This window comes from Vombatus ursinus, unplaced genomic scaffold (assembly GCF_900497805.2).
Source record: "Vombatus ursinus unplaced genomic scaffold, bare-nosed wombat genome assembly UNPS02011353.1, whole genome shotgun sequence".
Taxonomy (NCBI): domain Eukaryota; kingdom Metazoa; phylum Chordata; class Mammalia; order Diprotodontia; family Vombatidae; genus Vombatus; species Vombatus ursinus.
This window is the reverse complement of record NW_020951131.1, coordinates 3,642,745-3,670,007: the sequence shown is the minus strand read 5'-3', so window position 1 is coordinate 3,670,007 and position 27,263 is coordinate 3,642,745. Positions and strand designations below refer to the sequence as shown.

The 27,263-nt window shown below is 44.1% G+C and overlaps 1 protein-coding gene across 1 annotated transcript in view; it reads right to left on the bottom strand.

The window, feature by feature from the left end:
* Positions 1–1,226: 1,226 nt before the first annotated feature.
* The window catches only part of LIPA (lipase A, lysosomal acid type), a 36,631-nt gene continuing 10,594 nt past the window's right edge, over positions 1,227–27,263 (bottom strand). Inside the window, exons 4-10 of the mRNA XM_027855901.1 lie at positions 12,221–12,419; positions 11,011–11,120; positions 9,705–9,841; positions 7,477–7,623; positions 6,299–6,370; positions 3,701–3,772; positions 1,227–3,295 (exon numbers count right to left, since the gene is read on the bottom strand). Coding sequence (XP_027711702.1) covers positions 3,062–3,295; positions 3,701–3,772; positions 6,299–6,370; positions 7,477–7,623; positions 9,705–9,841; positions 11,011–11,120; positions 12,221–12,419 — 971 coding nt within the window. The 3' untranslated portion in view covers positions 1,227–3,061. The remainder of the gene's footprint in view (positions 3,296–3,700; positions 3,773–6,298; positions 6,371–7,476; positions 7,624–9,704; positions 9,842–11,010; positions 11,121–12,220; positions 12,420–27,263) is intronic.

Below are 27,263 nucleotides of genomic sequence, written 5' to 3'. Positions count from 1 at the left end.
GGGTTCCCATGTGACTAGAAAGTGGTGGCCCATCTCCTGTTGCCACATTCCAGCATGAGGTCAGGGTGAGCTACTGCAGCCAGCATACCTCAAACACCCACCTCCAAGTCCTTCCTCCCACATCTGGCACCGCTTCAGAGCCCAAGCATGGAAGGGAGATAGCTGCACCGCATTCATACAAGCAGGTGATGGATCAAAGAATACATGACCCTTCCTCTGGTCTCCTTTCTCAGCCTCCCTCCCTCCAGTGTCACCCCCAGGAAGCTGAAGGATCTCAGGTCAGGCCAAACCTAGCACCTAAACTCTCCCTTCCCTACCTGTCTTGAGCCCTGAGTGTCATCAGGAGTGCAAGTAATTATTAAGAGTAACAACTCAGAGAATGAGAAGTAGTGACACCAAGTGTCAGAAGTGGGATTCCTTCAAATCCCACTTCTGACACTTGGTGTCACTGCTCATATGACCATGGCATTAAGCAGCTAGGTGGCATAGTGGATTGGGTAGTGGACTTGGAATCTGAAAGAACTAAGTCCAAATCGAGCCTCAGATTCTTAGTTGTATGACCCTGGGCTGGTCACTTAACCTCTGTTTGCCTCAGTTTCTTCAATTGTAAAATAGAGATAACCACCTACCTCACAAAGTTGTTGTGAGGATCAAATAAGATATTTATAAAGTGCTTAGCACAGAGTCTGGCATATAGTAGGCACTTAATAAATGCTATTATTGTTTTCATGTATCTAGAGGGGATCTCAGATGTCCTGTAATCCAACACCCTCAAGTTATAGATGAAGAAACTGAGTCCCAAAGAGTTTGAGGGGCTTGTCCAAGGTGACACAGTTAATAAGAGACATTTGAACCCATGTCTTCCAGACTGCAAATGTAGCCATTTTCTGCTCTGCCAGGGTCCTAGCCCAAACTACAGTCTCTTCCCCCCACCACCTCCGCCACTATCCACCAGTCCACCACAACCATCTGCTTCTCATTCAAGACCCTCAAAGCAGTCTAAGATCACAGCCCAAGCACCCAGGTCATTCATACTGAGCTTGCTGTTCACTGAAACCCCAAGCTCTTGTTTTATAAGAACATCTGCTTCCCACTTGTACCCCCATTGCTGGGAACACTTTCCAGACACAGGAAAAAAGGGTGCAGAAGCAAAAGAGAAAACAGAGAAAGCAGAGTTTGTAATTATTCCCCTTCCACCCCACCCCCCATAAAAGACAACTTCTGTATTACTATGTAGATCATTCAGTTTTATTGGACACATTTTTTTTCAAGTTTAACATGCCAGTAATAAAACAACTTTTGCACATGTGGGGGTGCTCCCAACTTTCATCATAACCTAGTATCCCTGAATTCTAGTTAAGTCTATAATTCGAGGAGGAAATTATGTCAGCAGTATCAAAGCCCCTGTGCTCTGGTTATCCATAACACACATACACACAAATGTTTGTAAATCAGAAGCAATAAAATCATCCATACAGCTGAAATGAAAAGATTCAAAGGCTAGGACCCCCTGAGTTTGGGCAGGCAGATTTCCATGGTCATTTTGAAAGGAAAAGGAAAGCTAAAGCCAGCAGAGGCTGTTTCCAAGCTGCACTGAGTTCCAAGACATCAGGAGGAGGTCCCTTCTTGGGGAGCAGGAAGGGGAATGAGGAGGGGTGTATGTTGCTCAGGATTTCACCTAAGCAATGAAATGTGGGCACCTTGTTTACAGCATTCAGGGCCCCTGAACCAGCAGAGAGCCCCAGGCTTTTAGGCACAAACAGCTCAGTGGTCTCAGTCTTCAAACTAATCAAGCAAATAAGTTTTACATTACCCCAAGGCCACTCCAGTTACTCAGACACTAGACCACTTGTCTAGGAAGTATTTCTGGCATCTGCCAACCATGGTATCAGAAATGCCTATGGCCAGGAGAAACACTCCCCCTAGTGGAGAGGTCACTACCATTCCATCCATTTGTTTGTTTAAAAGGCAGGAACCAAACCAAAAAGGCCCACAGATTTAGAATGTAAACTGACCTTCAAGGTCACTCCCCTAATTTTAAAGATGAGGAAACTGAGATTCTTCGGTTAAGTGACCTGCCCTACATCACATAGCTAATAAAGATCAGAGGTCTACAAGTCTACTGACTTAGATAGAGAGAGGTTAAGTGATCATCCCAAGGTCACACAACTAGTAAGAATCAGTGGTGGGATGTGAACCCAGGTCTTAAGGACTTAGAGTCCAGCACTGCACCCAGTAGGTCATGCTGTCTCTCTCTTGAAAGAGCTGGGGATTTTTAACCTGATAAAGAAAAGATTTGGGAGCCTGGGGGACGGGGGGGGCGGTGTAGGAGAGTGGTGAAGAAATAGGAGCTGTTTCTAAGCTTTGAAGGCTCTCGCACTGAAAGGGGACAAGACCTGTTCTGTTTGGCTTGGTGGGCAGAGCCAGCAGCAATGGGCTGAAAAGAGATATCTCAAGGCTCAGTGTTAGGCAACCACTACCCCTCCTTACAAACATAGGGGAAAATAAAATGTGGCTTTTAGCTCCTAAGTTTCTCCAGTGTGAGAGTGGCCTTGTTGCCACAAGGCACTCATCAAGAAACACGAGCATTTAGAGGTTTCAGGCTCTAGCAGAATTTGTTCCCTGGGGACTGTCTATAAACTGTCCAAATAAATAACCCAGGTGTGGCGGCTGGGAAACCTTCACCCCAGTCTGTGAGGGTTTAAAAATGCCCAAAGAGCTTTGACTTGATGGCTTCATCTCTGAGCCTCAGTTTCTCCATCTTTAAAATGGGGGGAAGTCAGACCCCATGAGCTCTAATACCCCTTCTGGATCTCAAGTTCCAGGACTCTGAGAGATCTGAAGAAGGCTATCTTTCCTGAGACAGTGCCTTGCCACCCCCAGGTAGGCTCAAAGGCCATGGGGACAAGACCGAGTGGTGTGTGGTAGGCCAGGGTCAGAATGGGCCCCCCATCTTATTGTACAAAAAGCTTTGGGAAAGTACAAATTGATTGGAGAAAACAACAGAATGACTGGCATGGCCCTGAGCCAATGGTCTGAGCTGAGACCGCCCTGGGAGGTTTCATTCATACTTCTTCATCAGGTCCAGGATCTCACTATAGAGTCTCACTGGGGCATCGATACCCCAGATGAAATCCAAGTGTTCCCACTCCGGAAAGTTCTTGTGGTACACGAGGTTGGTGATCTGAGTCAGTAAGAGGCCCATGTCCTTGGTGTCAGCCAGAAAGTCTCGACTCCCACTCCAAACGGCTGTTGGAACCAACATGTCCTTGATTCGATAGAGGGGAGGCTCAGTCTGAGAGGAAAAAAAGGCCACGGAAAACCCATTTTTAAGTCACCATTTTTGAAAAGGCACAATGAAACAAGAACCACATGCCTTAAATTGAGTTTGGTCAAAACGGATGGACAAGGAGCTTCAATTAAAAACTGGGGCCTGCTGGCTTCATTTCGAAGCCACTGGAAGAATCCAGGCCCAGCATGGAAAGATGGCATTGAGCTACAAAGGTCATCCTCCACCATGGTCTGTTGGGGGGGAAGCGGAGAGGACAGAAGGGAAGGGGAACCTCAACGTGGATGTGACGAGCAAAGGAAAGAAGCCTCCAACTTCATCCAACCACTTCCTACAACTATCCCAGGTAGCGACCCGTCCCCCCCACCCACCGAGAAACATCCCGGGTCATCTCAACTCCAGCATCCTTACCTGGTTATAATGAAAGTAATTCTTATCTCGGCTTCCCCAGTCATAGGCTTTAAACTCCCCGGATCTGACAGCCTAAACATTCAGAATTGAAGACAGAAGGTTAGAAAGAGTTCACTGACACATTAGAAGCTAATACAGCAACACAACACACATGCCTTAGCAATCAATCAACAAGCATTTGTCAAACGCCTACTTTGTGCCGGGCCCTGGAAATACAAAGGCAAAAGTAAAAGAGGGCCTGCCCGCAAGGAGCTTACATCCAACTGGACCAGATGGCCTCTGAGGGCCCTCTCGCCATTGCCCAGCAGCCATCTCACCCTGGGAGAACCCACTGCCCTGCAGCCCCTTCCTCTGATTGGTCACTTGAGCCTCCATTTTCAGGAATTGCCCAGGCCAGCCATGTTCATTTCTCCATTCCTCTCCCAGCCTCCCTGCAGACTTTCTGAGCCTGGCCTCCTCTGTTGGATACTTCCTCCCTTCCTCCCTGATTTTCATCTCTTTTAAGGGTTTGTCTTCTCCGTTAGAATGTAGGCGCCTTGAGGGCAGGGACTGATTTGCTTTTCGCTCCAACTGCTTAGCACAATGCCTGGCATATAGTAGTCATTTCATAAATGTTTGTTGACCTCACTGCAACATTTCTTTCTCTTTTTCCATTTCCTGATACACTATCCACATAGAACCTTCCCTTATAACAAAGAGTAACAACGTGACGGCTTCACGGCGGCCAGCCTGGCAGTGCCAGCAATGCTCTGCACTCCTGGCCCCCTACCTCTTTACCAAGCAAAGGAAAGTGTGCTTTATTATCTGTTCTCTACAGACAAGATGGCTCACAGCATTTCATAGGAAGTAAATACCCTAGTTCTTTTCCAATTTGCAATGAGACCTGTGTATTTTTTTCAGTCAAACAATATAACTACCATAAATCACTAGGACTCAGACCCTTTTGTGTATTCCAAATGAGAGACTATCTAAAAATTCTCCCTGAACACCCTACACCCCAGGAGCTCAGCAAGGCTTGCCCTGGGGACACCATCTAACCTTGGCCGTGGGCAGTCAGCCCAAAATCACAGCTGGGGACCCCAGGGATGGCTCTGGGGTCAAGTTCCCTGGGGGATCGACCTCAATTGCACTGTCTGAGGCTGTTTTTACCTCTCTAAAGTACTCGCACCAGCTAGTTCACAGGGTGAAGCTGAAAACCCTATGGGAAATGTAAGTCATTATCATTTGAGAAAAAAAACACTCAGCCAAGTTTAATGTGGTTCTTCAACATTCCCCAAACGCCAGTTCAGTCCAAGGTCAGGTCAGGTCAGGTCAGGAATCACTGATGGCTGGACACAGACAAGACTGTGGTCACTTTGCCACAGAGACTGGGGGAATCCACCACAGAAGAACCTCAACTTCCAATGACAAAGTCCAAGACAAAGAGCACCATGCATAGCAGGAGTGCTCTGACCTTGGCAAAGCCCTTTCCCCACAGCACCCATTTTATTACTGTTCCTATTTTGCAAGTGGGGCCTGCCCCCAGTCACCCACATAGGCTAAGTCATAGGGCTGGGATTCAATGCACGTTTCCCAAGGCCAAATTCAGCATTCTTTCCACTAGGCTGCCCCTCCAAATCTAATCCAATAAGCATTTATTAAGCACCTACTGTGTGGAAGGCACAGTAGGGCTAGGTATGAGGGATGCAAACAAAATGAAGAAAAACTAGTCCCTACTCTCAAAAGATCGTCCTTCTCCTAGAGAATATCACATGTACACAGGTAAGTACATACATGATTATTTGAAGAGGGAGACCAGGCACTACTATTGAGTTAATTAAATTCCTCATGGCTCATAGCACTGGAGCTGGCAGCAGGGGTCCAACTTCTTCATTTTACAGAGGGGGAAACCAAGGCACAGAGCAAAGAAGTGCCTTGCCCAAGAGTACACGGGTAGTAAGTAGCAGAGGTGGGATTTGAATCCAGGTCCTCTACTCCCAAATCCAGTATTTTTAGTGTAGCTCCCATTCTCCACCAGTTAAACACTCATTAAAGGCCTCTTCTGAAGGCACCATGCTACATACAGACCAAAGGCAGACCCAAGAGTCACAGGACCAGAGGACCTGGGCCCAGGAGGTCCTGAGACATTTACCCATTTGCCCAAGGTCAAAAATGTAGTTAGGGCAGCAGAAGCAAAATTCGAACCCAGGCCCCCAACTCCAAACCCCACTGCCCCAACAGCTGCTGTTTGATCTTCAGTGGAGAAACACCAGAGGCCCCTCCTTGGGGCCTGGAATCATTTCTTTATTACTTATGAAGCAGCTTGGAGCTAGGAGGAGATGAGTGACTTACCATTTCACAGGCAGAATGAGAGTGAAGCTGCTGGCATTTGTCCAGGAGCCTCACAAAGAAAGAGAGGATAGGTGGGGGGGAGGGGAGAGAGCTTAGAGCTGCTGAGGTCTCCTTGTCTAAGCCCCTCACTCTACAGAGGAGGAAACTGAGGCACAGAGACAGGCAGTGATGTGGCCAAAGACTCCCTGACTCCAACCTCAGGACTGTATCCGTGGAATCTGCCCCCCCCAACCACGTGAGGCAGCAAGCCCCACCACACGACCCTACCTGTCCCCAGTGTAACATGTTCTGCACAGACGTCCCGGCAGGATTGTGCGAACTGTAGACGTCCACTCGAGACTGCAGCACAAGGAAAAGAGAAGATGAGACCAGAGCCAGAGGGGTGAGCCAGCTGCCAAAGCTGCAGGGTCCCTGCTCAGGAAAGGCGGCAGCCACCCAAGAAAGCCCAGCTGCTGGAGCATCCAGGGCTCGCCAGCAACCTGTGGCCAAGCCCAGGATCACCCAGGATCACCCAGGATTACCCAGGATCTCCTGGCCCCAAAGTCTTTCATTTTGCAATCAGGCAGCAGACCCTACAAAGAAAGTGACTTGCCCAAGGAGGGAGGACGCTCTAATGGGGAGCATTCTGGACTCAGATCCAGAGGACCGGAGCGGGAATCTTTGCTCCACTCTTCATCAACGTGGGCAGGCTGCTTCTTGTGGGGCCTCAGAAGGATGGACTAGATGATCTGTGAGATTCTTCCCAGGCCTGGCCTAGGATCCTATGGGGCAGAACTGGGCTTGGAAGCCAGGTCCTGTGCCTGGCTCTCCTGCCACCAGCCCACCGCCTCCTGCTACCACATTCGCTCTGTGACATTGAGCCCAGCTAACATGCCAGACTCGTCGTGACGTTAAAGGCGGAAAGAAATCAGCTCTGAGTCAACACACTAGAATCATCCATTTAAAAGGACGCAGGCCTTTCTCCTCCTCTCACCCCCAACTCCCAGCCCCCACCCTATGACTGCCCCAGGCTGGCTGCAAAGGCAACAGCAGAGAGGAGAGGCAGGCTACTGATATGCCCACACCTAGATGATCAACTAGATTACTGGTTGTTTGACCTATGGGGGGGGGGGTGAACTTCAGAACATGAAGACAGAGGCAAGCTTTGTCCAAAAACAAGAAAAAAAAGGCATACATTAAGGAATGAAGAGGTGAGGGAAGGAGGGAAGGAAAAGAGAGAGGAAGGAAAGGAAAAAGAGATGGAGAAAAGGGGAAGAAAAGGAGGAAGGAAGGAAGGAAGGAAAGGAGGAAAGAAGGGAGGGAGGGAGGAAGAGAGAGAGGGAGGGAGGGAAAAGGAAGGAAGGAAGGGAGGAGGGGGAGGGAGGGAGGGAGGGACCCAGACAGAGGAGAAGAAGGGAAGGCACTAGTAAACGTTCATTAAAGGCCAGTCCCTGGAGTTCAAATACCATGTTCAGGTTGTGCTCATTGAAGCCACAGAGGACAAAGAAGAGATTCCCACAGAGCTCCTTCAGAATCATGTGGGGGCATACATGGGTCCCCAGCCACTTCAAAATCCAATTTTCGGGGAGAAACTGCTTCATTCCAAATATGTCCTGCACAGAAACAGAAAACCAGGCAGCCTGTTTCAGGGGGTGCCCAGGCCAGTCAAAGGCCCTTTGGCTCACAGCAGCAGGCAGGGACCCCACAGGCTGTTAGTCCCACCCTCCATTTTCTTAAGGAGGAAACTGAGGCCCTGAGAGGGGGAGAGATCTGTCTAAGAGGCAGCAGCAGAATTCAAACTCACATCCCATAACTCCAAATTCACTGTTCTTTCCACTCCACCAAGCTAATTTATATCAGAATCCTGCCAGTAATGGAGAGCTCACTCCTCTGAGTAACTTTAATCATCAGAGCCATAACTAGGGAGGGGCAAAGCCAGGGGAGGGGAAGAGGAGAGGGTTGGGATACAACTGCTTAGTACACAGAGCACTGCAGGATCACAGGTTTCCAGCTGGAAAGGACCTTTGAAATCATCAAGGCTCACCCAGGCCCCGAGGCCAGAACGCTAACCACTCGGCCAAAAGCTGCCTCTCTCCAATCTCCGCTCCTGGATGCTCCTGCCCTGGGAAGCGGGCTAAGTCGGCCATCCCCTCCAGATGACAGGCCCTCAAATCTAACATGCTGAGCGTGATCAGACCTTTTCCTCTTTTTGTATTGTCTTCATTTCACCATGCTAAGGAGCCCTCATTACTAGATGAAGAAAAACTAGAGCGTAAGCAACAGCCAAAGAAAAGAAAGCTTCCGGAGTCGTAAAACACCCTGGTTCGGCCACCCCCACCAAGAGCATTCACAGGCACGCAGCAGAACCCTGACGGCTTCCACAGGAGGGAACGTGGCTATGTGGACAGAATGTTCGCTGTCTTAGAGACACAAGGATCTGGGTTCGAATCCCACTTCAGACACATGCTAGTTTCGTGCTTCCTGGGAGACTGAGGACCATCCTAACACCTTCCTTCCTCACAGGTTTGTTTCAAGGATCACACAGATCACCCCTGTAAAGTGCTTTTCACTTTATGTAAAAGACAATGATGCTTATTGATTGTTCCATCCAGGACAAGGCCAAGGTGTGCAAAGAAGCCCCTAACACCTGCTAGAAGGAGCTACATGGACCGCCCTGGCCGAGAGCAGGAAGTGGCCTTTGAGACACAAATGTAGCACCCAGCTCAGCAGCTTATGGCAGCTGGCAGAGCCCCAGTGGGAGCCAGAGAGCAGACCCAGTTAGCCTGGAGAAGAGAAAAGACCTTGGGGGCACATGATAGCCACCTTCCAGCATGGGGTGGGCTGTCATGATTGGGAGGGACTGGAATCAGGAGCCAGGGCCAGCAGCTGCCACGAATCTGTCTCAATGTCAAGAAAAGCTTTCATAGAGCGCTGGCCCTCAAGTCAGGAGGACCTGAGTTCAAATCCGGCCTCAGACCAAACACTCGACACTTACTAGCTGTGTGACCCTGGGCAAGTCACTTAACCCCAATTGCCTAAAAATAAATAAATAAATGAATGAATGAATGAATGAATGAATGAATGAATGAACAAATAAATGAGTGAATGAATGAATGAATGAATAAATAAATAAATAAATAAAAAGAAAAGCTTTCTAACAATTAGGGCTTTGCCAAAGTGGGGGAGGTGGGATGGCCTCAGAGCCCCCCAGAGGTCCCTCAGGCAGAGACTGAAAGGTCATAGAGAGGGGGATTCCACCCCAGGGACCCCTGCCAGCTCCCACTCCAGGATCTTTGCCTAGAAAACCTCAACTAGGGCCACAAAGAGTCAGCTACAACTGAACATCATCATTAGACTAGAGGCTTCCCTTTTAGTTCCGCAGAATACAGATAGGAACCTCTGGCCCCATTATTCCCAGAACTAGGGGCAGGAGAACACACACAGTTCTTAACTCTAACCTGTACAGCAGGACCCTGCAGCAATCCTGCTACTTGGGAAAGGACATTTCACAACTGAAAAACAAGACAAAACAAAACTGTGCTCTAGCTGGCCTCCAAATTCCCTGCAAGCTTAGCACCTATGATCCCAAGGCACTTTCCCTCTCTGGGTCTCAGTTTCTTCCTCTGTAAAATGGGGCTCCCTGGCCCAGGAGGTCCCAGACTATGGGCCTTCGAGCTTCATCCAGGATACCTACCTTGAATAAGAAATCTGGGAAAAATCCCAGCTTGGCCATGGGGCTGTTGCTGAACTTGACAGTGGCGACGGGAGCCAAGGCAAAAAACATCTTGATCTTCTTGGCCAGCTGAGGCAAACTTGAGAAGGCGATGAAGGCTTGGGGGAGGGAAGGACACAAAACAGGACTTTAGGCCTCTGCGCAGTGAACCCCCAAACACCAATGATTCCCCAAGGGAAGAAGCTGCATTGACCCACCCAGTGCAACCACCCAGCACCTCTGAAGGCACTGGGGGCCCCCAGGCAGCCCTCCAACAGTGCTTCCAGGTCCCAGGGCTGACAGGACTCTCGAAGCCCAGACCCCTTGCCTGTTATTGACCCAAGGTGTGGATTCAGGCTCCACAGGGCCTCAAGGACATGTCAAGTGCATGTTCTCAAAGCTGCCTCAAGATCAGCTGGAAGGAATCCAGGCCCCTGAGAGGCTACTCCAGCCCCAAAGCCTGAGCTGAGGCTGCAAAGTCAAGCAACCCAAACATGGATGGGGCCTCCTGGTCCTCACTCAGCCCTTCCTTCTCAGGAGATCCCTGCCTCGGGGCTTGGGGAAACCCTGGAATTGCCCATAAGTCAACAGTCAAGAGCTCAACCCCTTATAATCTAAGCCCAGGACACCCATCCTTCCTATCCAGGTTTGGACCTCAGTCGTGCCTGATTCCAAAGAAAGCTCTTTCCTACCCCATCCTGTCTCTACTTAAGGGTAGGGGAATTAAACCATGAGGTTTGGAGAGAGAAATGGCCCTGCCCCCTGAGCTTTATTAGCTGTCTGAGGTCACTGGACAAATCACTTAATCTCTGAGACTCAGTTTCCTCATCTGTAAAATGGGGATGTTGGAGGATCAAACAAGCTAATACATGGAAAGTGCTTTGCAAATCTTAAAGAGCTATAAAAATGAGCACTAATTTTTATAAAATTTTTTATATTATATTTAAAGAGAAAATCAGAATGGGACACTTGGAAGAGATCTTAGGAGCTATCTAATGCATCCTCCATTCAGTGAGGAAGCCCTTCTCCAACATCCCCATGAGATAAGAGGATCACGTACTTGGGCATCGGGGCCCCCAGTATCTGATCTTCCTGCTCTGGACCACTAACACTGTCTGGCATGAGCTTTTCTTTCCTACACACGTGCACGCACACGAATGCACACATGCACACACAGCAGGGCACACATTGAGCACAGCGGCAATCAGAGAAGGATGTTCTCAGTCTCAAGTTCCCATTACACAGACCGCCATTGAGAACCCAGAAGCATGGCCTCCTCTTGACCTACCCATGGTGGTGCCTTGGGAATGGCCAACATAATACACTTGCTGTTGTCCAGTCTTGCTCAGGATAAAGTCGATCACAGCAGGGAGGTCATGTTTTGCCATCTCATCAAAGCTGCAAAGCAAAAAGAGAATGTCCCAAAAGAAATTCCAGCCGTCCCTGCATCTACTAGAGGGGACAGTAGGAGCCAGAGCTGGGAGGACCCCCATGGGTCATCAAATCCAGCTCCCTCACTGTTCAGAGAAGGAAACTGAGGCCCATAGAGGTTAAGTGAAATGGAGTCAGGGTCACCCAGCTCAGAGGAGCTGGAGGTGAAGCAGGTCCCGACTCTAAGTCCAAGGTCCTTAACTTATAGTAAAGCATCTGTTCTACACCACTGGAAACCATGCCAGCAACTAGGGCTGTCACTGCTTTTACCACCACTACAACAACAAGTAATAATAGTAGTAGTAGTAGTAATAGTAATAATAACAACTTTTAAGGTTTGAAAAACACTTTGATAATAGCTAACATTTATAAAGCACTTACTATGTGCCAGTCATTGTGCTAAGCACTTTACAAATATTTTCTCATTTGATTCTCACAACAACCCTGGAAAGATAAGTGTAGTTGTTATCCCCAGTTTACATATGAGGAAATTGAGGCAAACAGAGGTTAAGTGACTGCCCAAGGTCACACAGCTATTAAATGTCTAAGGGAGGATTTGACCTCAGGTCTCCCAGATTCCAAGTTTGACACTTTTTCCTCGGTACCACCAACTGCTTAAAGAGCCCCTGCCCTCAAGGGGCTTACATTCTACTGGATATAGGTGACAGTTATCGTTCTGTGTAGACATTGTTTCAATGGAGCCTCTCAACACTCCTATACAATAGGATCAACAGGTATTAACATCCTTGCTTTACAGATGGGGAAACTGAGGCCCAGAGGTTGAGTGACATGTTCAAGGTCACAGAGCTGAGAATATTGTAGCAGCATTCAAACCCATGCCTCTCCTAATGCCAAATTGTACGTACTATCTACCATATGTCTCATATGCTGCCTCGAATTTAAAATGCACCAGGGAAACCTCAGCTGTTGTCATCAGCCCATGTGCCTGCACCATGTGAGGTAAAAGATGTGCATTCCTGGAGAAGTCATTCAGGGAGGAATCCCCCTCCAGTGCCAGAGTCAGTGCCCAGTACACATTGCCTCGAACTGCTTCACCACCAACCTACCTGAAAGCCCAAAACTCATCTTGGCCGACGGTGAGGGTCTTGTGTTTGGAGGACCAGGTGTTTCCTCGGCTGTTCCCCATCCACACATCATAACCGGCATCGGCCAGGATGAAGCCCAGGCTGCTGTTGTCCAGATTCGAGACCCAGTTACTTGAATCGGCAAGCAAACCATGCTGCAGAAACACCACCTGCCGGGGACCTGGAAGACAGAATACACGTGCTTGCACAGAGCTGAGCTTGGGAACAGTCATAAAGAGGAGAGACGCTGCCTCTCAGGAGCAGGACTGGCCATTCGGGGACCCTCAGACCCTTTGAGAATCACCAAAACCCATCCTTCCCACCCTTCTGCAACTCAGGGGTTACTGGGGTGGTAGGTCCATCTACAGAGAGGAACCAAAGAGCACAGAAGCAATCAGCAGAGGCCAGGCTGTCAGAGCATTCCACACTAGCAAGGTATTCCTTCTTTATCCCAGATGGCAGAGATCCAGGATTTCCTGGCCAGGCATTCCATCCATCTACTCATTATCATATTACTACACCATTTAACAGTTCACAAAGGACTTTCCTCATCACAACCCTGTGAGGGGAATGATATGACACCCCCATTTCTGTGTGACTTGTTGGAATCTTAGATCCTTTCCACCTCTAAATCTATGGTCCTACAGATGGGGAAAACTGAGGCTCAGAGAAAGGAAGTAACTTGCCCAGGGTCACACGGCTACTAAACGTCTAAGACAAGATTCAAACCCAGGCCTGTCTTGATGCTAAGACCAGCACTCTATCCACTAGACCATAGGAACGTTACTCTTGGTTACTGTAACTGACTGATGATGAACCACTCCAGACTTTGCTAGTCTGATGCTCAAATGACAACCCATAGTCATTCTACAATTTTTTGGTAACAAGACTATGTCTTTACAAAGTTCAAAAAAGAGAATAATGAAAAAAGCAACATTCAGGAAGACTAAAAACAGAGAAAGTAAACTATAGACCAATTTCTCTAATGAATATTGATGCAAAAATTTTAATAAAATATCAGCAAGGAAATTACAGCAAAACAGCATGAAGATCACATACTATGACCAGCTGGAATTTATAGGAATGCAGGAATGCAGGACTGGCTCAATATTAGAAAAAATACAAGCATAAATGACCATATCAATAATCAAAAAAAAAAACCACATGCGAAAAAGCTCTTGACAAAATACAACATCCATTCATGTTAAAAACACTAAAGAACAGGAATAAAATGTAGCTTTCCCAAACATGATAAGGATGATCTATCTAAAACCAAGAGCAAGCCTTATCTAATATAGAAACCTTCCAAGCAAAGGTGAAGCAAGGGTGTCCACTATCACCACTATTATTCAACAGTATACTAGAAATGCTAGCTATAGCAATAAGACAAGAAAAGGAAATTGGAGGAATAAAAATAGGCAATAAGGAAAGAAAAGTAGCATTCTTCATATATGATATGTTGTGCTTGCCGAACCCTAGAGAATCAATTAAAAAACTACCTAAAATAATTAACTTTAGCAAAGTTGTAGGATATAAAATAAACCCATATAAATCATCAGCATGTCTATATATTACCAACAAAACCCAACAGAAAGAGATAGGAAGAGGAATTCCATTTAAAATAACTATAGACAATATGAAATACTTGAGAGTTTACCTGCCAAAACAAACCCAGGGGCTGTATGAACACAATTACACAACGCTTTGCACACAAATAAAGATAGATCTAAACAACTAGAGAAATATTAATTTCTCATGAGTAGGTCAAGCCAATAAAATAAAAATGACAATTCTACCTAAGTTAATGTACTTATTCAGTGCCATACCAATCAAACTACCAAAGAATTATTTCGTAGAGCTAGAAAAAATAATAACAAAATTCATCTGGAAGAACAAAAGGTCAAGAATATCAAGGGAATCAAGGGAAAAATGTGAAGGAAGGCAGCCTAGCAGTATCAGATTTCAAACTGTTGTGTTGTTCATCCTTTATTTCAAAGAGGACCAATGACATCATGAGGTGATGTCTTGACTTGTGCATGAATTGGATTTAAATGAGGCAGAGTTGCACAAAATCTTCAGCCTCACTCTCTTCCCGAACCATCAAAGTCCAGTGACAGGACGAAAGTCAAGACAACTGGGGTTGGCCCAGGATGCAATGGATGACCTTGGTGTCTTCAGTGTCTGACCAAGTCCTAAGCACTCCACAGTGCCTACCTCAACTACCTTCATAGTCACTGGAACAAATCGTTCTCATCCACCCATTTCACCAAAGAAAGTCTTCAATACTTAGGGTAGGCACCCTAAACTCACTGACAGGTTTGAGGACTGTCAGCTACCCTCAACCTGGTTTGGCCAGTCTGCAGAGACTTACCAGGGTGTGGCCACCAAGTATGCTACAGCTTCTTGGAGCCCCAGGTGAGAGTTGGGTGAATCAAGTGGATAGCAAAAGTGGATAAGCAGCCCTGAAAAGAACTCAGCAAGCCCTCCCACCAGAGATGCTAGTCCTCCCTGAATACCCCATAGCTCCCAAACACCCCAGATTTCAAACTGTATTACAAAGCAGTAGTCTTGAAAACAATCTGGGACTGGCTAAGAAATAGAGCGGTGAATCAGTGGAATGGATTTGGTACACAATACACAACAGTAAATGATTATAGTAATCTAGTGTTTGATAAATCCAAAGATCCAAGCTTTTGGGTCAAGAACTTATGTGAAAATTTGACAAAAACTAATGGGAAAGCAGTTTGGCAGAAACTAAGCATATACCAATATCTCACACCATATACCAAGATATGGCTCAAAGTGGATAAATGATTTAGATATAACAAGTGATGTCATAAACAAATTAGGGGAGCATAGGAAAATGTACCTGTCAGATCTATGGAAAAGGGAAGAGTTTGTGACCAAGCAAGAGACAAAGAGGATCATGGGAAATAAAATGAATAATTTTTGTTACATTAAATTAAAAACATTTTACAAAAACAAAACTAAGGCAACTAAGATTAGAAGGAAAGCAAGAAACTAGGGTAAATATATTACAGCAAGTTTCTCTGATAAAGGTCTCAACTCTCAAATATATAGGGAACTGAGCCAAATTTATAAGAATACAAGTCATTCCCCAATTGATAAATGGTAAAGGATATGAGTTGGCAGTTTTCAGAAGAAGAAATCAAAGCTATAAACACTCACATGAAAAAATGCTCTAAATCACTATTGGTTAGAGAAATGAAAATTAAAAATAACTCTGAGATACCACCTCATTCCTACCAGATTGGCTAATATGACAGAAAAGGAAAATGACAAATGCTGGGGGGATGTGGAGAAGCAGGGACACTAATAATGCATTGTTGATGAAGTTGTCTAACTGGTCCAACCATTCTGGAAAACAATTTGGAACTAAGGCCAAGGGACTATCTGACTCTGCATACTCTATGACCCAGAAATATCACTACTAGGTCTGTACCCCAAAGAGATCAAAGAAAATAACCTATTTATACAAAAGTATTTATAGTAGTTTTTTTTTGTGGTGGCAAAGAATTGAAAATTGGGAGGCTGCCCATCAATAGGGAAATGGTTGAACAAGTTGTGGTATATGATTGTAATGGAATACTATTGTGCTTTAAGAAATGATGAGCAGGATGATTTCAGAAAAACCTAGGAATTCTTATACAAACCAATGCAATGTGGAGTGAGCAGAACAGAGAACGTTGTAAACAATAACAGAAATATTCTAACAATGATCAACTGTGAAAAACTTAGTAACTCTGATCAAGGCAATGATTCAAGACAAATCCAAAAGACTCATGATGAAAAATACTTTATCTTCAGAGAAAGAACTGATGAACTCTAAGTGCAAATTGAACCATACTTTTTTCACGCCTTTATTTTTCTTATTGTGTGTGTTTTATTTTGCAACACGGCTAATATGTAAATGTTTTGCATGACTTCACATGTAAAATTAATATCATATCTCCTGTCTTCTCAATGTGTGGAGGAGGGAAGGGAGGGAGAGAATATAGAATTCAAATTTTTTTAATGAATGTTAAAAATAATTTTTAATTAAAAAAATTCTAGGAGAAGAGAGAGGAAGAGGAGACATCAAGAACTGAGAAGAGAGAGCAAAACTTCCCAGTTCTCACTTTGCTTCTATTTTTTCTCCCAAAGAGAATGATCTTTGGACTGGGATGGACAGAATAAAAAGTTACGAATAAGCAAGTGACACTCAAGATAAGGGAATAGTAGATAAGGGAAGAGGAAGAGAACACTCAATTGCCCTGAATAAGTGCTGAGCTGGACAGAACAAAATATTATTAATAAGGAGGTGACACCCAAGATAAGGGAACAGTAACAGAACACTCAATCGCCCTAGATGAGTGCAGAGTTCAGGTCGCACTGGGCTGGACAGAACAAAAAATGACTAACAGGGGGCAGCTAGGTGGTACAGAGGATAGAACACCATCCCTGGGGTCAGGAGGACCTGAGTTCAAATCCGCCCTCAGACACTTGACATTTATTAGCTGTGTGACCCTGGGCAAGTCACTTAACCCTATTACCTAGCCAAAAAAACAAAAATGACTAACAGATAAGGGAACAGTGAGAGACCACCCAACTGCCCTGAATGAGTACAGGTCCCATCTGAGACAACAAACATCTCAAGAGCTACAAAAGTGAACAGCTGTGATTATTGAGCCATTGTCAGCCATAACTGAAAAATTAAGGGAAAAAAGGAGAGATACCCAGGGCCTGGAAAAAGAAAGCATCCCAAATTTTCCAGAAAAGGAAATAGAATACAGACTAACGGTTGATTTATATTCTTGGCAAAATGTTAAAGGGTATTATTATTAAAGGGATGGTTAGTTAATATCTAGAAAAGGAAGCAGTGATCACAGGCCTGCCTGACTTCAGCAAGCACAAGTCATGCCAGGCTCAGCTTGTTTCCATTTTTGACTGAGTTTCTAGACAGGCAGGTCAGGGGACAGTTGCATATGTAGTTTACATGGATTTCAGGAGGCAGCTGGGTGGCTCAATGGATTGTGCACAGGCCCTGGATTCAGGAGGACCTGAGTTCAAATCCAGCCTCAAACACATAACATTTAATAGCTGGGTGACCCTGGGCAAGTCACTTAACCCCATTGCCTAACCAAAAGAAAAAAGAAATGACATGGATTTCAGCAAAATTTTTGATGAACTATTTCATGCTATTCTTGCAGAGAACATGGAGAAACATGGGCTAAATGGCAGAACAGTTAGGTAAATTTGAAACTGATTAAGTAGCCAAATGCCAAGACTAGTTACTGCGTGATCAGTATCACCTTGAAGAGTGAAAGGAATAGTGGGCAAGAAGCCAGCCTGGGTTCAGGGCCCCTTTCTGGCATACTGTCTGTGTGAGCCTAAACAAGGTATTTAAGCTCTAAGTGTGCCCTAACATTTTCAATTACCGAGCAAGTGAGGATCTGCAATGGTAGAACAGGTTTCCTCATCAGACACTCCTCATGCCAGTGAAATCACAAACTAGGTTAATATAATTCTCAGAAGGGAATTTCATGTGCGGTGCCCCAGGACTCTGTGCTTTGGCCCTACGCTACATAGCATTTTTATCAAAGACTCAGATAAAAGCACAGAGGGTATCCTTACCAAATTCACAGATGACCGAGGACCACAAGGGGGATCTGGGGACTGGATAATACAATCCCAAATTGTCTTGACAGGCTAGAGAATTGGACCAAATTTATATCCGACTTTAAATAATCAACCTCACAAATGCAATCCAGAAGCAGTGTGGCTAGTAAGCGGATCACCTCCAGCACAACTGGAGGGTTTGAGTGAGTTCAATTTGAAGTAGCAGCCTTCAAAAGTCTGAAGGGCAAAAGAAGGGCCAGCTTTGTTCTGACAGTCCCAGAAGGCAGAGCTAGGAGAAGTGGATCCAGGATCCAGAGCCCAACTTTGATTTCAGATGAAGAAAACTTCTTGCTGGTTCCATCTCAAGGTGAGCTGGGCGGCCCTGGCAGAGGATGACAGGACCTTGGACAGAGCCTGGATCGGACAATGGTTTCTTGAGAGGATTTTGGTTCAAGTCCGGGTGGGATGACTTGCCAACTCTGAGGATCTGTGATTCTGCCTTCTCGGTAATTCTGTCCAAGGTGCTCATCTGCCAAAAAAATTGCCTTACCCTTGCCCATGGTTTTACTGGCAGCGCAGCTGTGAGGCAATATGTTCCGTGCATTAAAAGGCAGCTAGGTGCTATAGTAGATAGAGTGCCAGGTCTGGAGTATAGAAGATCTGAGCTCAAATCCAGCCCCAGACACTTACTAGCTGTGTGACCTCAGGCACACCACTCCACCTCTGTCTACCTCAGTTGCCTCTCCTATAAAATGGGAATAATAATAGCACCTACCTCACACATTGCTGTAAGGATCATATCTGCACTTAGCATAGTGCCTGGCATATAGTAGGCACTTAATACCGTGTTTTAAGGTTTCCACATTACCTTTCCTATGAGATAGATAGTACAAGCGTTATTATACCCATTTTGCAGATTGAGAAACTGAGGTTGAGAGCTTGCCACACAGTCATGTGTCCTGATTCGTTCATTCATTCCACAAGCATTGATTAAGCCCCACTTTATAACAGGCACTGATAACAAGAAGACCAAAAGTAAATAATTCCTGCCTTCAAGGAGTTTTACCTTCTACCTAGGGGGAGGGTAAGAAGAGAATGACAATACAAACCCAGAGAAATAGATATATATTATTTTGTATAAATAATATGCCAAGCCAGTACCAGGTAACTGCGTGGGGGAGGCCTAGCAGCCCGGGGGAATAGGGAAAGGCCTCCCCAGGAGCTGTTAGCTGAGCTGAGCTGGGTGTTAAACAGAACTGCTATCTAAAGAAGCAGTGAAACATGATGGACAGAGGGTTGGGATTGAAAAACCTGGGCTTGAGTCATCTAATTAGCAGAGTCTACATGGCAAAATCTTTTCTCTTTGTGGAATCAGCTTCCTCATCAGCAGAATGCAAACATGTTAATAAGGGACAGGGTCTGATTTTCATGTTCTTTGTGTCCCCAGGGCCTTGCACACAGTAGGAGCTTACTAAATGGTCATTGGATTAGAAGGTCATTGAAGGACTTGCTTAGCAAAGTGCCCAAGTTCATTTTTGAAGGGTGGGTCAGGAGAAGTTGTGTTCATTGGGGGTTCAAAAGGTTGTCTACAAAGGTACAAAAGAGCCAAACTCCAGGAGGAGAGACAGTGCCTTCAACAATGAAATCACAGTGAAGCCTCAGTGCATTGAACTATGAACGGATGGAAACCATAGCTTAACCCCTACCCCCACCCCCCCCAAAAATGCTACCTACATCCAAGAACTGAGGTTGCGTATTCCAGAGAAGAGCTGGTAAAAAATTAATTTCATATCTCGTAGGATGGACCTTTCCTGTGGTTATCACTAACGGCTTCTCACTGTGCCCTATCTGAAATCCTAGGTTTAGGATATTTTATCTCTGCTTCAACCCAAGAGGACAAACTGGCAAACAAAATTTTAATTCTGGAGAAATCTGGCTGCCCTGGGAACCTTCCAAAAGTCTTTGAGCAACCTCTAGCGGGGGTGGGGAACCTGCACCCCCTCCTTCCGGGTCCTTGGGGGTGACCTTTGACTCAGTCCAAGTTTCACAGAACAAATCCTTTTATTAAGGGATTTTGTTCTGTGAAGTTTGGATTCGGTCAAAGGGCCGCACTTGAGGACCTAGAGGGCCACATGTGGCCTCGGGGCTGCAGGCTCCCTGCCCCTGCATGCTATCCAGTTCTTTTTAGAATAACGTTTCAATCCTAAAGCCTGGTAAGGACAACTCTAAAAGAGAAAATTTTAGGTCAATTTCCTTAATGGATATAGCTGCAAAAACAGTAAACAAAACTATCAGTAATGAAACATTTAAAAAAATCATTCATCATAACTATACATAATTCATTCAGTAATAGAAGAATGTGTTACTCAATATGAGGAAAAAATATATCATGCTAAAAAGAAAAAGCATATTAAAAATCACATGATCATATCAAGAGATATAGAAAAGGCTGTCGATCAAACATTACCATACCTCATAACTAAAAAAAAAAAACACTAAAAAGGCTTTCCCTCAACATGATAAAAGTTATGAAAACCAATATTAATTGCACACAGTAGGGAAACATTAAAAGTATTGCCACTCACAATGATTGGGCATCTACTTTCTAGTAATACTAAATATTCTAGTACAGGAAACATAAATCAGAGGGATTAATACAGTGAAGAAAACAAGATTATCTTTATTTACTGAGTATTTACTGAGACCAGAGTGTTAACCGAATTCAATTGTTTATTTAGAAGATTAGTCATAACAAAAAATTAACTGAGGCAATGAGTGAGTTCAAATAAGTTTGCAGGCTACAAAATAAGCTTACCAAAAAATTTTACCATTATAAACTACCAGCAAAAATCAAGAAAACCTTCTCTGACTCTACCATCTACCCTTAAGTTTTGTCATACCATGATGAGGAAATGTATGAAGAAATATCAGCTACTAACTACTAGGTTTTTTTGTTTATTTTGATGCTTTTTTTAAATTAAGATGCAATTTTTATTGGTATAACCTCAAACATATAAAGTTATTTGGAAAGTATTGTGATTTTTACTATATTATTTCAGTTTACTGAAATCTTTGTTTTACTAGAAATAATTTTTTAGTTTACCACTTTACAATTTTGCCCTAATTTTAAAAGATATTTTATAAAAAGATTTAAAATATATATATTTAAACTATTACTTTGAGGGAATGAATACGCAACTTAATAAGTCTTAAATATGCTATGATTTGTAACAACTATTAAATACAGAACAAATCACACATTCTAGTGTGAAATACATCCTGCAAAAAATACCAAGAAACATTGAGAGTAGTGGCTTTTTATGAGTTCTCCTTTTGTGGCTACAGTCACTAATGAACAATGAATGAAAAAAAAGTTTCACTGGTGTGAAAAAGTGAAAGGAGGAAAATCTAGTAATCTTAAAGATTAGTGCAGGTGAAAAATTTCATAGCATTTCATTATCAATTTGTTTTTAAAAAGGCAGGGATCTCACCTAAGCTAATGAAATTTACTACTTTATCCAGAAAGAATCTGTTGGCTTTGTATTTGACTCATGGCATAGTCAACACAAACAATTGAAATTTCATGGTGCTATAGTTTTAAAACTTTATGTTTTCACTATTTCAAACTGCAAAACTGATTTCACTTTTTTTTTCCCTTGGTGAGGAGGGGAGGAGGAAACCTCCCCAACAAACCCAGTATCAGGTTGTGGGTTATTTACCATTTTCTCTGTGATAAAGAAGACTGCAGTTATCGAATTAGTTTATAGACCAATTTTAAACGTTCACTTTTGGAGAAAGAATATTTTTAAAAGCAAGATGAAGTCAGGGAGGCACTAGCAAAAAAAAAAGTTTTTTAATAAGGACATATGAGCTATTCCAAAATATAAATAAAACCATAGAAGCTTATATAGAATTCATAATTGACTTAGAGAAAATTTCTCACACTGGGCAGCATTATCTTGCTTTTAAACTGTAAAGATGCATTTTTGCAGCATTTATATTTTATATTTTACAATAGTTTGGAGAAAAAAAGACATAAAATAAACAATGTACAATTTGACATGCACAATTTTAGTGCTATTCCGTGATACTGGTATAACACATCCAGAAAGTTTTTCTTTTTTATATTTAAAATGTTACTTTTCTATATGATGTGCATGTAAGTTTTTATGGTAATTCTTTTCTTACACTTTTTAGCGCCATTTCTAGTATATTCCTGTAAATGTCAGTTACTGAAAATGAGTCAATGTAAAATAGTTTTGGTTTATTTATTGCAATGCTGATCTCAACACAACTGAACAAAAAAAAAGTAGCACGTACTCTTTGATGTTACTGGTAATCATAGACCCTTCTCCCTGGGAATTTGTTTTGTTTCCAAAACACAACAAAAAAAAATCAAGAAAACATTACTTAAAAAGAAACTTCATTGATAACAACAAAAATCATTTAATATTTGGAAAATAATTTAAATTTAAGTGTGACTAGTATAAAAGATTAACTATTAAAATACATTGATAGATTGGGGGGGGGGGAAGAAGACCTAAATAATTGGAAGGAAAGCAATGTTCAAGGTTAAGTAGAAATAATATAGTAAAAATGACAATACTTTGTAAATGCTTTATATATTTGAGATTATACCAATAAGAATCACAATGGGTTTAGCTGTAGAATTGTTGCTCTAGAGCTGGAAAGAAGCTGTAGTCTAACTAACACGTTTTACAGATGAGGAAATTGTTGGGAGTTTGGATTTGAACACGGCCCATGGACTCCAGATGTGGTGCTTTTTCCACTATGCAATTTATATGGAAAAACAAAGAGCCAAAAAATAGCATGGGCTGATTTGAAAGGGGAAACAAAATCTGGTAAAGGTAGATTTGTTATTCTAGACTTTGTTGTTGTTCATTTTCAGTTGTGCCCGACTCTTTGTGATCCATTTGGAATTTTCTTGGCAAAGATACTAGACTAGTTTGCTATTTCCTTCTCCAGCTCATTTTACAGATGAGGAAACTGAGACAAACTGAGTTAAGTGACTTGCCCAGGGTCACACAGCTAGTAAGTCTGAATCTGAATTCAGGGCCTCCTATTCAGGCTGGCCTATTCCAGACTTGAAAATACATTATAAGGCAAGCCTTCTTTAGATAATTTCACACTAGGACCCCCCAAAAAAAACAGAAATGAAACAGTGTGACAGAATGGGAAACCCCAAACAGAATCAAATATCAACTTGACAAACCACTAAGTCTCTCCAGCTCTCCTTTACCTCTTCTGTGAAATAAGTAGAGACTTTTATACTAAAACCTTTGTACTAATTTGTACTAAGGTCCTTTCCAGATCTAAATCCTATGACCTTTGGAAGAACTGGGCATGTTGAGCCTGGAGAAGAGAAGGCTCAGGGAGGACCTGAGAGCTGGGTTCAAGTATTTTAAGAGCTGCCCAATACAAAGGAAACTAGACACACTGGGCTTGGCGCCAGAAGGTAACAGTAAGTAAGAGCAGTGAACACACAGGCGGGTTTAGGAATAACTCACATTCTATCATGGTTTAAGGTTTATGAAACACTTCACTGCAAGTAACACTGGGAAGAAGGTAATACAAGTGACTTACCATTGCATTCTGAAGGATGGATGGAGGGAGGGATGGATGGATGGAGGGAGGGAGGGAGGGATAGATGGAGGGATGGATGGATGGAGGGTTGGATGGATGGATGAATTTCTGTGAGGCTGAGTGACCAAGATTCCACAGCTAGAGAAGAATCCTGGATTAGCAGGAACAGCACTAACGTTGTCCCCCCAGGACCTGTATTCCAGTTGGACCTCTCTTACCGACAGCCGAGTGACCTTGGACAAGTTGCTTTCCCAAAGCATAACGAGCTGCCTCCAAAATTCCCTGCTCCCACGATGTCCCCAAGCAAACACTGGATAGTCAGACTACTGGCTGAGGAAGATGTCAAGGGGATGCTCCCACAGGGACCAAATGACCCAGATGGGGCCCCAGAGAACCTGCCACTTCTAAGCATGGGTTATTCTCCCCTTGAAGGATTCCTGCTCTATACATCCAGCTGCTTATCTAGAGTGGAGCCAGCTAGATTGCCCGGCTGGTGTCTTAACCATGAACAACCCCTAACTGTGCTCATAGCCCAGAAGAAGCTTTACATCTGGTCTCCCAGAGGAGATTTAGGTAGAGAATTGGCCCCAGCCCAAAGCTGGGAGGCCCAGGGTAAACAAGACACCCCCTCCCAGGCCCAGCCTCTGAGCTGCATCAGATAACAGACCTTTCAGAAGGCTGAGACCACCTAGCTAGCAATCTAGGTGGGTTGGCTCTCTAGCAAACGCCCTAGCGATTTGCTAAAGCTTATCCCAACAGGCTTGCGTCAGGATCCAGAGTCAGCTGGAGGATCTGAGCCTCAGGGTCCTCATCAGTCAAATGGCAATGATAACAGCACCTGCTTCACAAGGTTGTTGTGGATGGAACAAGCCAACATATGTTTGCATACAATTGTGTCTCCTTTGTTTTCAAAGAGGACCAGAGACATGAGGGGACATCTTGACTCCTGCATGAATTGGATTAAAGTGAGGCAGAGCTGAACAAAGTCTACGGCCTCACTCTCTCTTGCAGAGTCATGGAGTCCAGCGACAGGACAAAAGTCAGAATCACTGGGGATGAGCCTCAATACAATGGGCGACCTTGGTGTCTTTGATTCCTGACCAAACTCTGAGCAGTCCAGAGAGCCTGCTTCAGCCACCTTTGTGGCCACTGGAACAAATGTTCTCACCCACCCATTCCAAAGACAGTCTTCACACATTTAGGGTAGCCATCCCCCTAACTCATCGATGGGTTTGAGGCCCGTCAGTTACCCTCCATCCAGTTTAGCCCGCCATTTTCCATGGTGTGGCTGCTGTGCATGTTACAGCTTCTTGGAGCCACAGGTAAGAGTTGGGTGAATAAGTGGACACAGAAGGAGGACAAGCAGCCCCGAAGAGGGCTCGGCAAGCCCTCATACTAGAAATGCTAGTCGGCCCTGAACACCCCTACACCCCAAAAATACTGAAGTGGTTTGCCATTTCCTTCTCCTGTTCATTTTACAGATGAGGAACCAAGCAAATGACTTGCCCAGGGTCACACAGCTAGTAAGAGTCTGAAGCCGGATTTGAACTCAGGAAGATGAATCTTCCTGACTCCAGGCCTAGAGCTCTATCCACTGCGCCAATATAAACTGAAAGGTCTTTCGTAAGCCATAAACTGCAACTGAGGCAATCCTTGACTCCTTACCTACCTCCTTTCTCCCAACCTGTCCATCTCTCTCAGAGCCACAACCAATATGTTGTTTGTGATCAATTAGTGTTAACCTCTGATCTATCTAGGCTCTGTGACCCTGGGCAAGTCCCTTGGCCCCAAGTAACTCTCTAAGACTCAAGTCACAGAGGAAGACGTGTGAATTGGTAGAGGAAATACTTGCTGGTCGTTCCGGTGGTGCTGAAACCACAGGTTCATCCCAATAATCATAATTTTTAGTATGTTTGCAAAGCTCTTTATCTGACCCTCACAACAGCCCCTCTGGGTGGAAGCTATCTTCCCCCCTCAAAGCCAGCCTCAGGCACTTCCTGGACAACCCAGTCTGTTTCTCAGTGTGCATATCTGTAAAATGAGCATCATAATTGAAATCTTCCCCCAGGGGTTGTTGTGGGGAGTGCCACATGCCTCAAGTTAGAAGGGACCTTAGAGAGCTTCTAAACCAGCTCCTACATTTTTCTAGATAAGCAAACTGAGGCCCAGAGAGGGGAAGTGATTTGCTCCGGGTCACACAAAGAGTGAATGGCAGAGGCAATGTTGGAACTCGGGTCCTCTGACTCCAAATAAAATGCTCTTGGCACAGTGCTAAAGGTAAAAGACCAAGGAGTGGCTTGAACGTTAGGAGGCCCTACTGATCAGTTGCCTGGCTAGATAGAAACAATCAATCAATAAACGTTTCTTAAGAGCCTACTATGTGCCAGGCACTAAGTGCTGGGGATACAAAAAGGCAAAAGACAGTCTCTGCTCTCAACACTCACGGAGACCTTGAATCCCAAGTTGGAAAGGTCCTCAGGGTCCATCTAGACCAACCTGAACCACACTGAGAACCCCCTCCATAGCATCCCTGACAACAGTCAGTCAATGAGTATTTATTAAGTACCTACTAGGAGCCAGGCACTGCAGATACAAAGAACTTCAAAACCACAGTCCCTGCCCTCAAGGAGCTCACATTCATCCAAACCTTTGCCTGAAGCCCTCCGGTGAAGGGGAGAACACCACCTCCCCAAGTGGCCCATTTCACTTTGGGACAGCAAAGTCAGAGAGGCACAACCAAGCAGGAAGTTTTGAAAGTAACACACAGAATGTCTTACATGCATGTTTCTTTTCTTTTCTTTTCTTTCTTAAGCAAATAGTACAAAATGGATATTTACAGTTTCATAAAGAATTCTCTTTTTGTATCCTGCTGAGTAAATGGAAATGTTCTCTTCTGGGGCTTTGAAGTTCAGAATTTGTTTTAACTATGCCTCCTTTTCCACCCCAGAGGGAAGGGCAGAATAATTGGGGCCCAGCTCAAGTTCCTCAAATAAACTATCAGAGCTAAATAAACCTATTTTAGAAAAAGAAATTGAACAGGCCATGAATGAGGTTCCTAAGAAAAGAGCACCAGGACCAGACAGATTTACAAGTGAATTCTACCAAACATTTAAAGATCAACTAATTCCAATATTAAATCAATTATTTGAAATAATAGGCAAAGAAAGGATTCTACCAAACTCCTTTTACAAACAAATACGGTGCTGATCCCTAAACCAGGAAGAGCAAAGGCAGCAAAAGAAAATTATAGACCAATTTCACTAATAAATGTGGATGCGAAAATCTTAAATAAAATCCTAACTAGGATACTACAACAATATTTCACAAAGATTAGACATTGTGACCAAGTGGGATTTATGCCAGGAATGCAGGGATCGCACACCTACTGGACTGGTTTAAAGGATAGAAGGGGAAAATATTGTTTGAAGAACAACCGTGAATGACTAAACTATTCAGAATATTATAAATAATCAAATCAACTATGAAGGACCCATGAAGGAAGATGCCATCCACCCAGAGATGGAGCTGGTAAGTAGAAGTGTGCATAGTATGGTTTTACATAGGGTTATAAATCTGTCAAATGGTGGCTTTCTCTAGTGTAAGATGAGGAGGGAGATAGGAATTTAAAATGTAATAATAAAAAAAGTTAAACTTAAAAAATAAACTATCAGAGCAAAAACAGGCCCTGTTTGGCCTTGCTCTCCAGCAACCTCTCCATCCAGTCACTCCCAATTCTAAATCATCCTCGACTCTGATGGCCAAGCACACACTGGATCTCACTTCCTGGCTGGCTGCCAGGCTG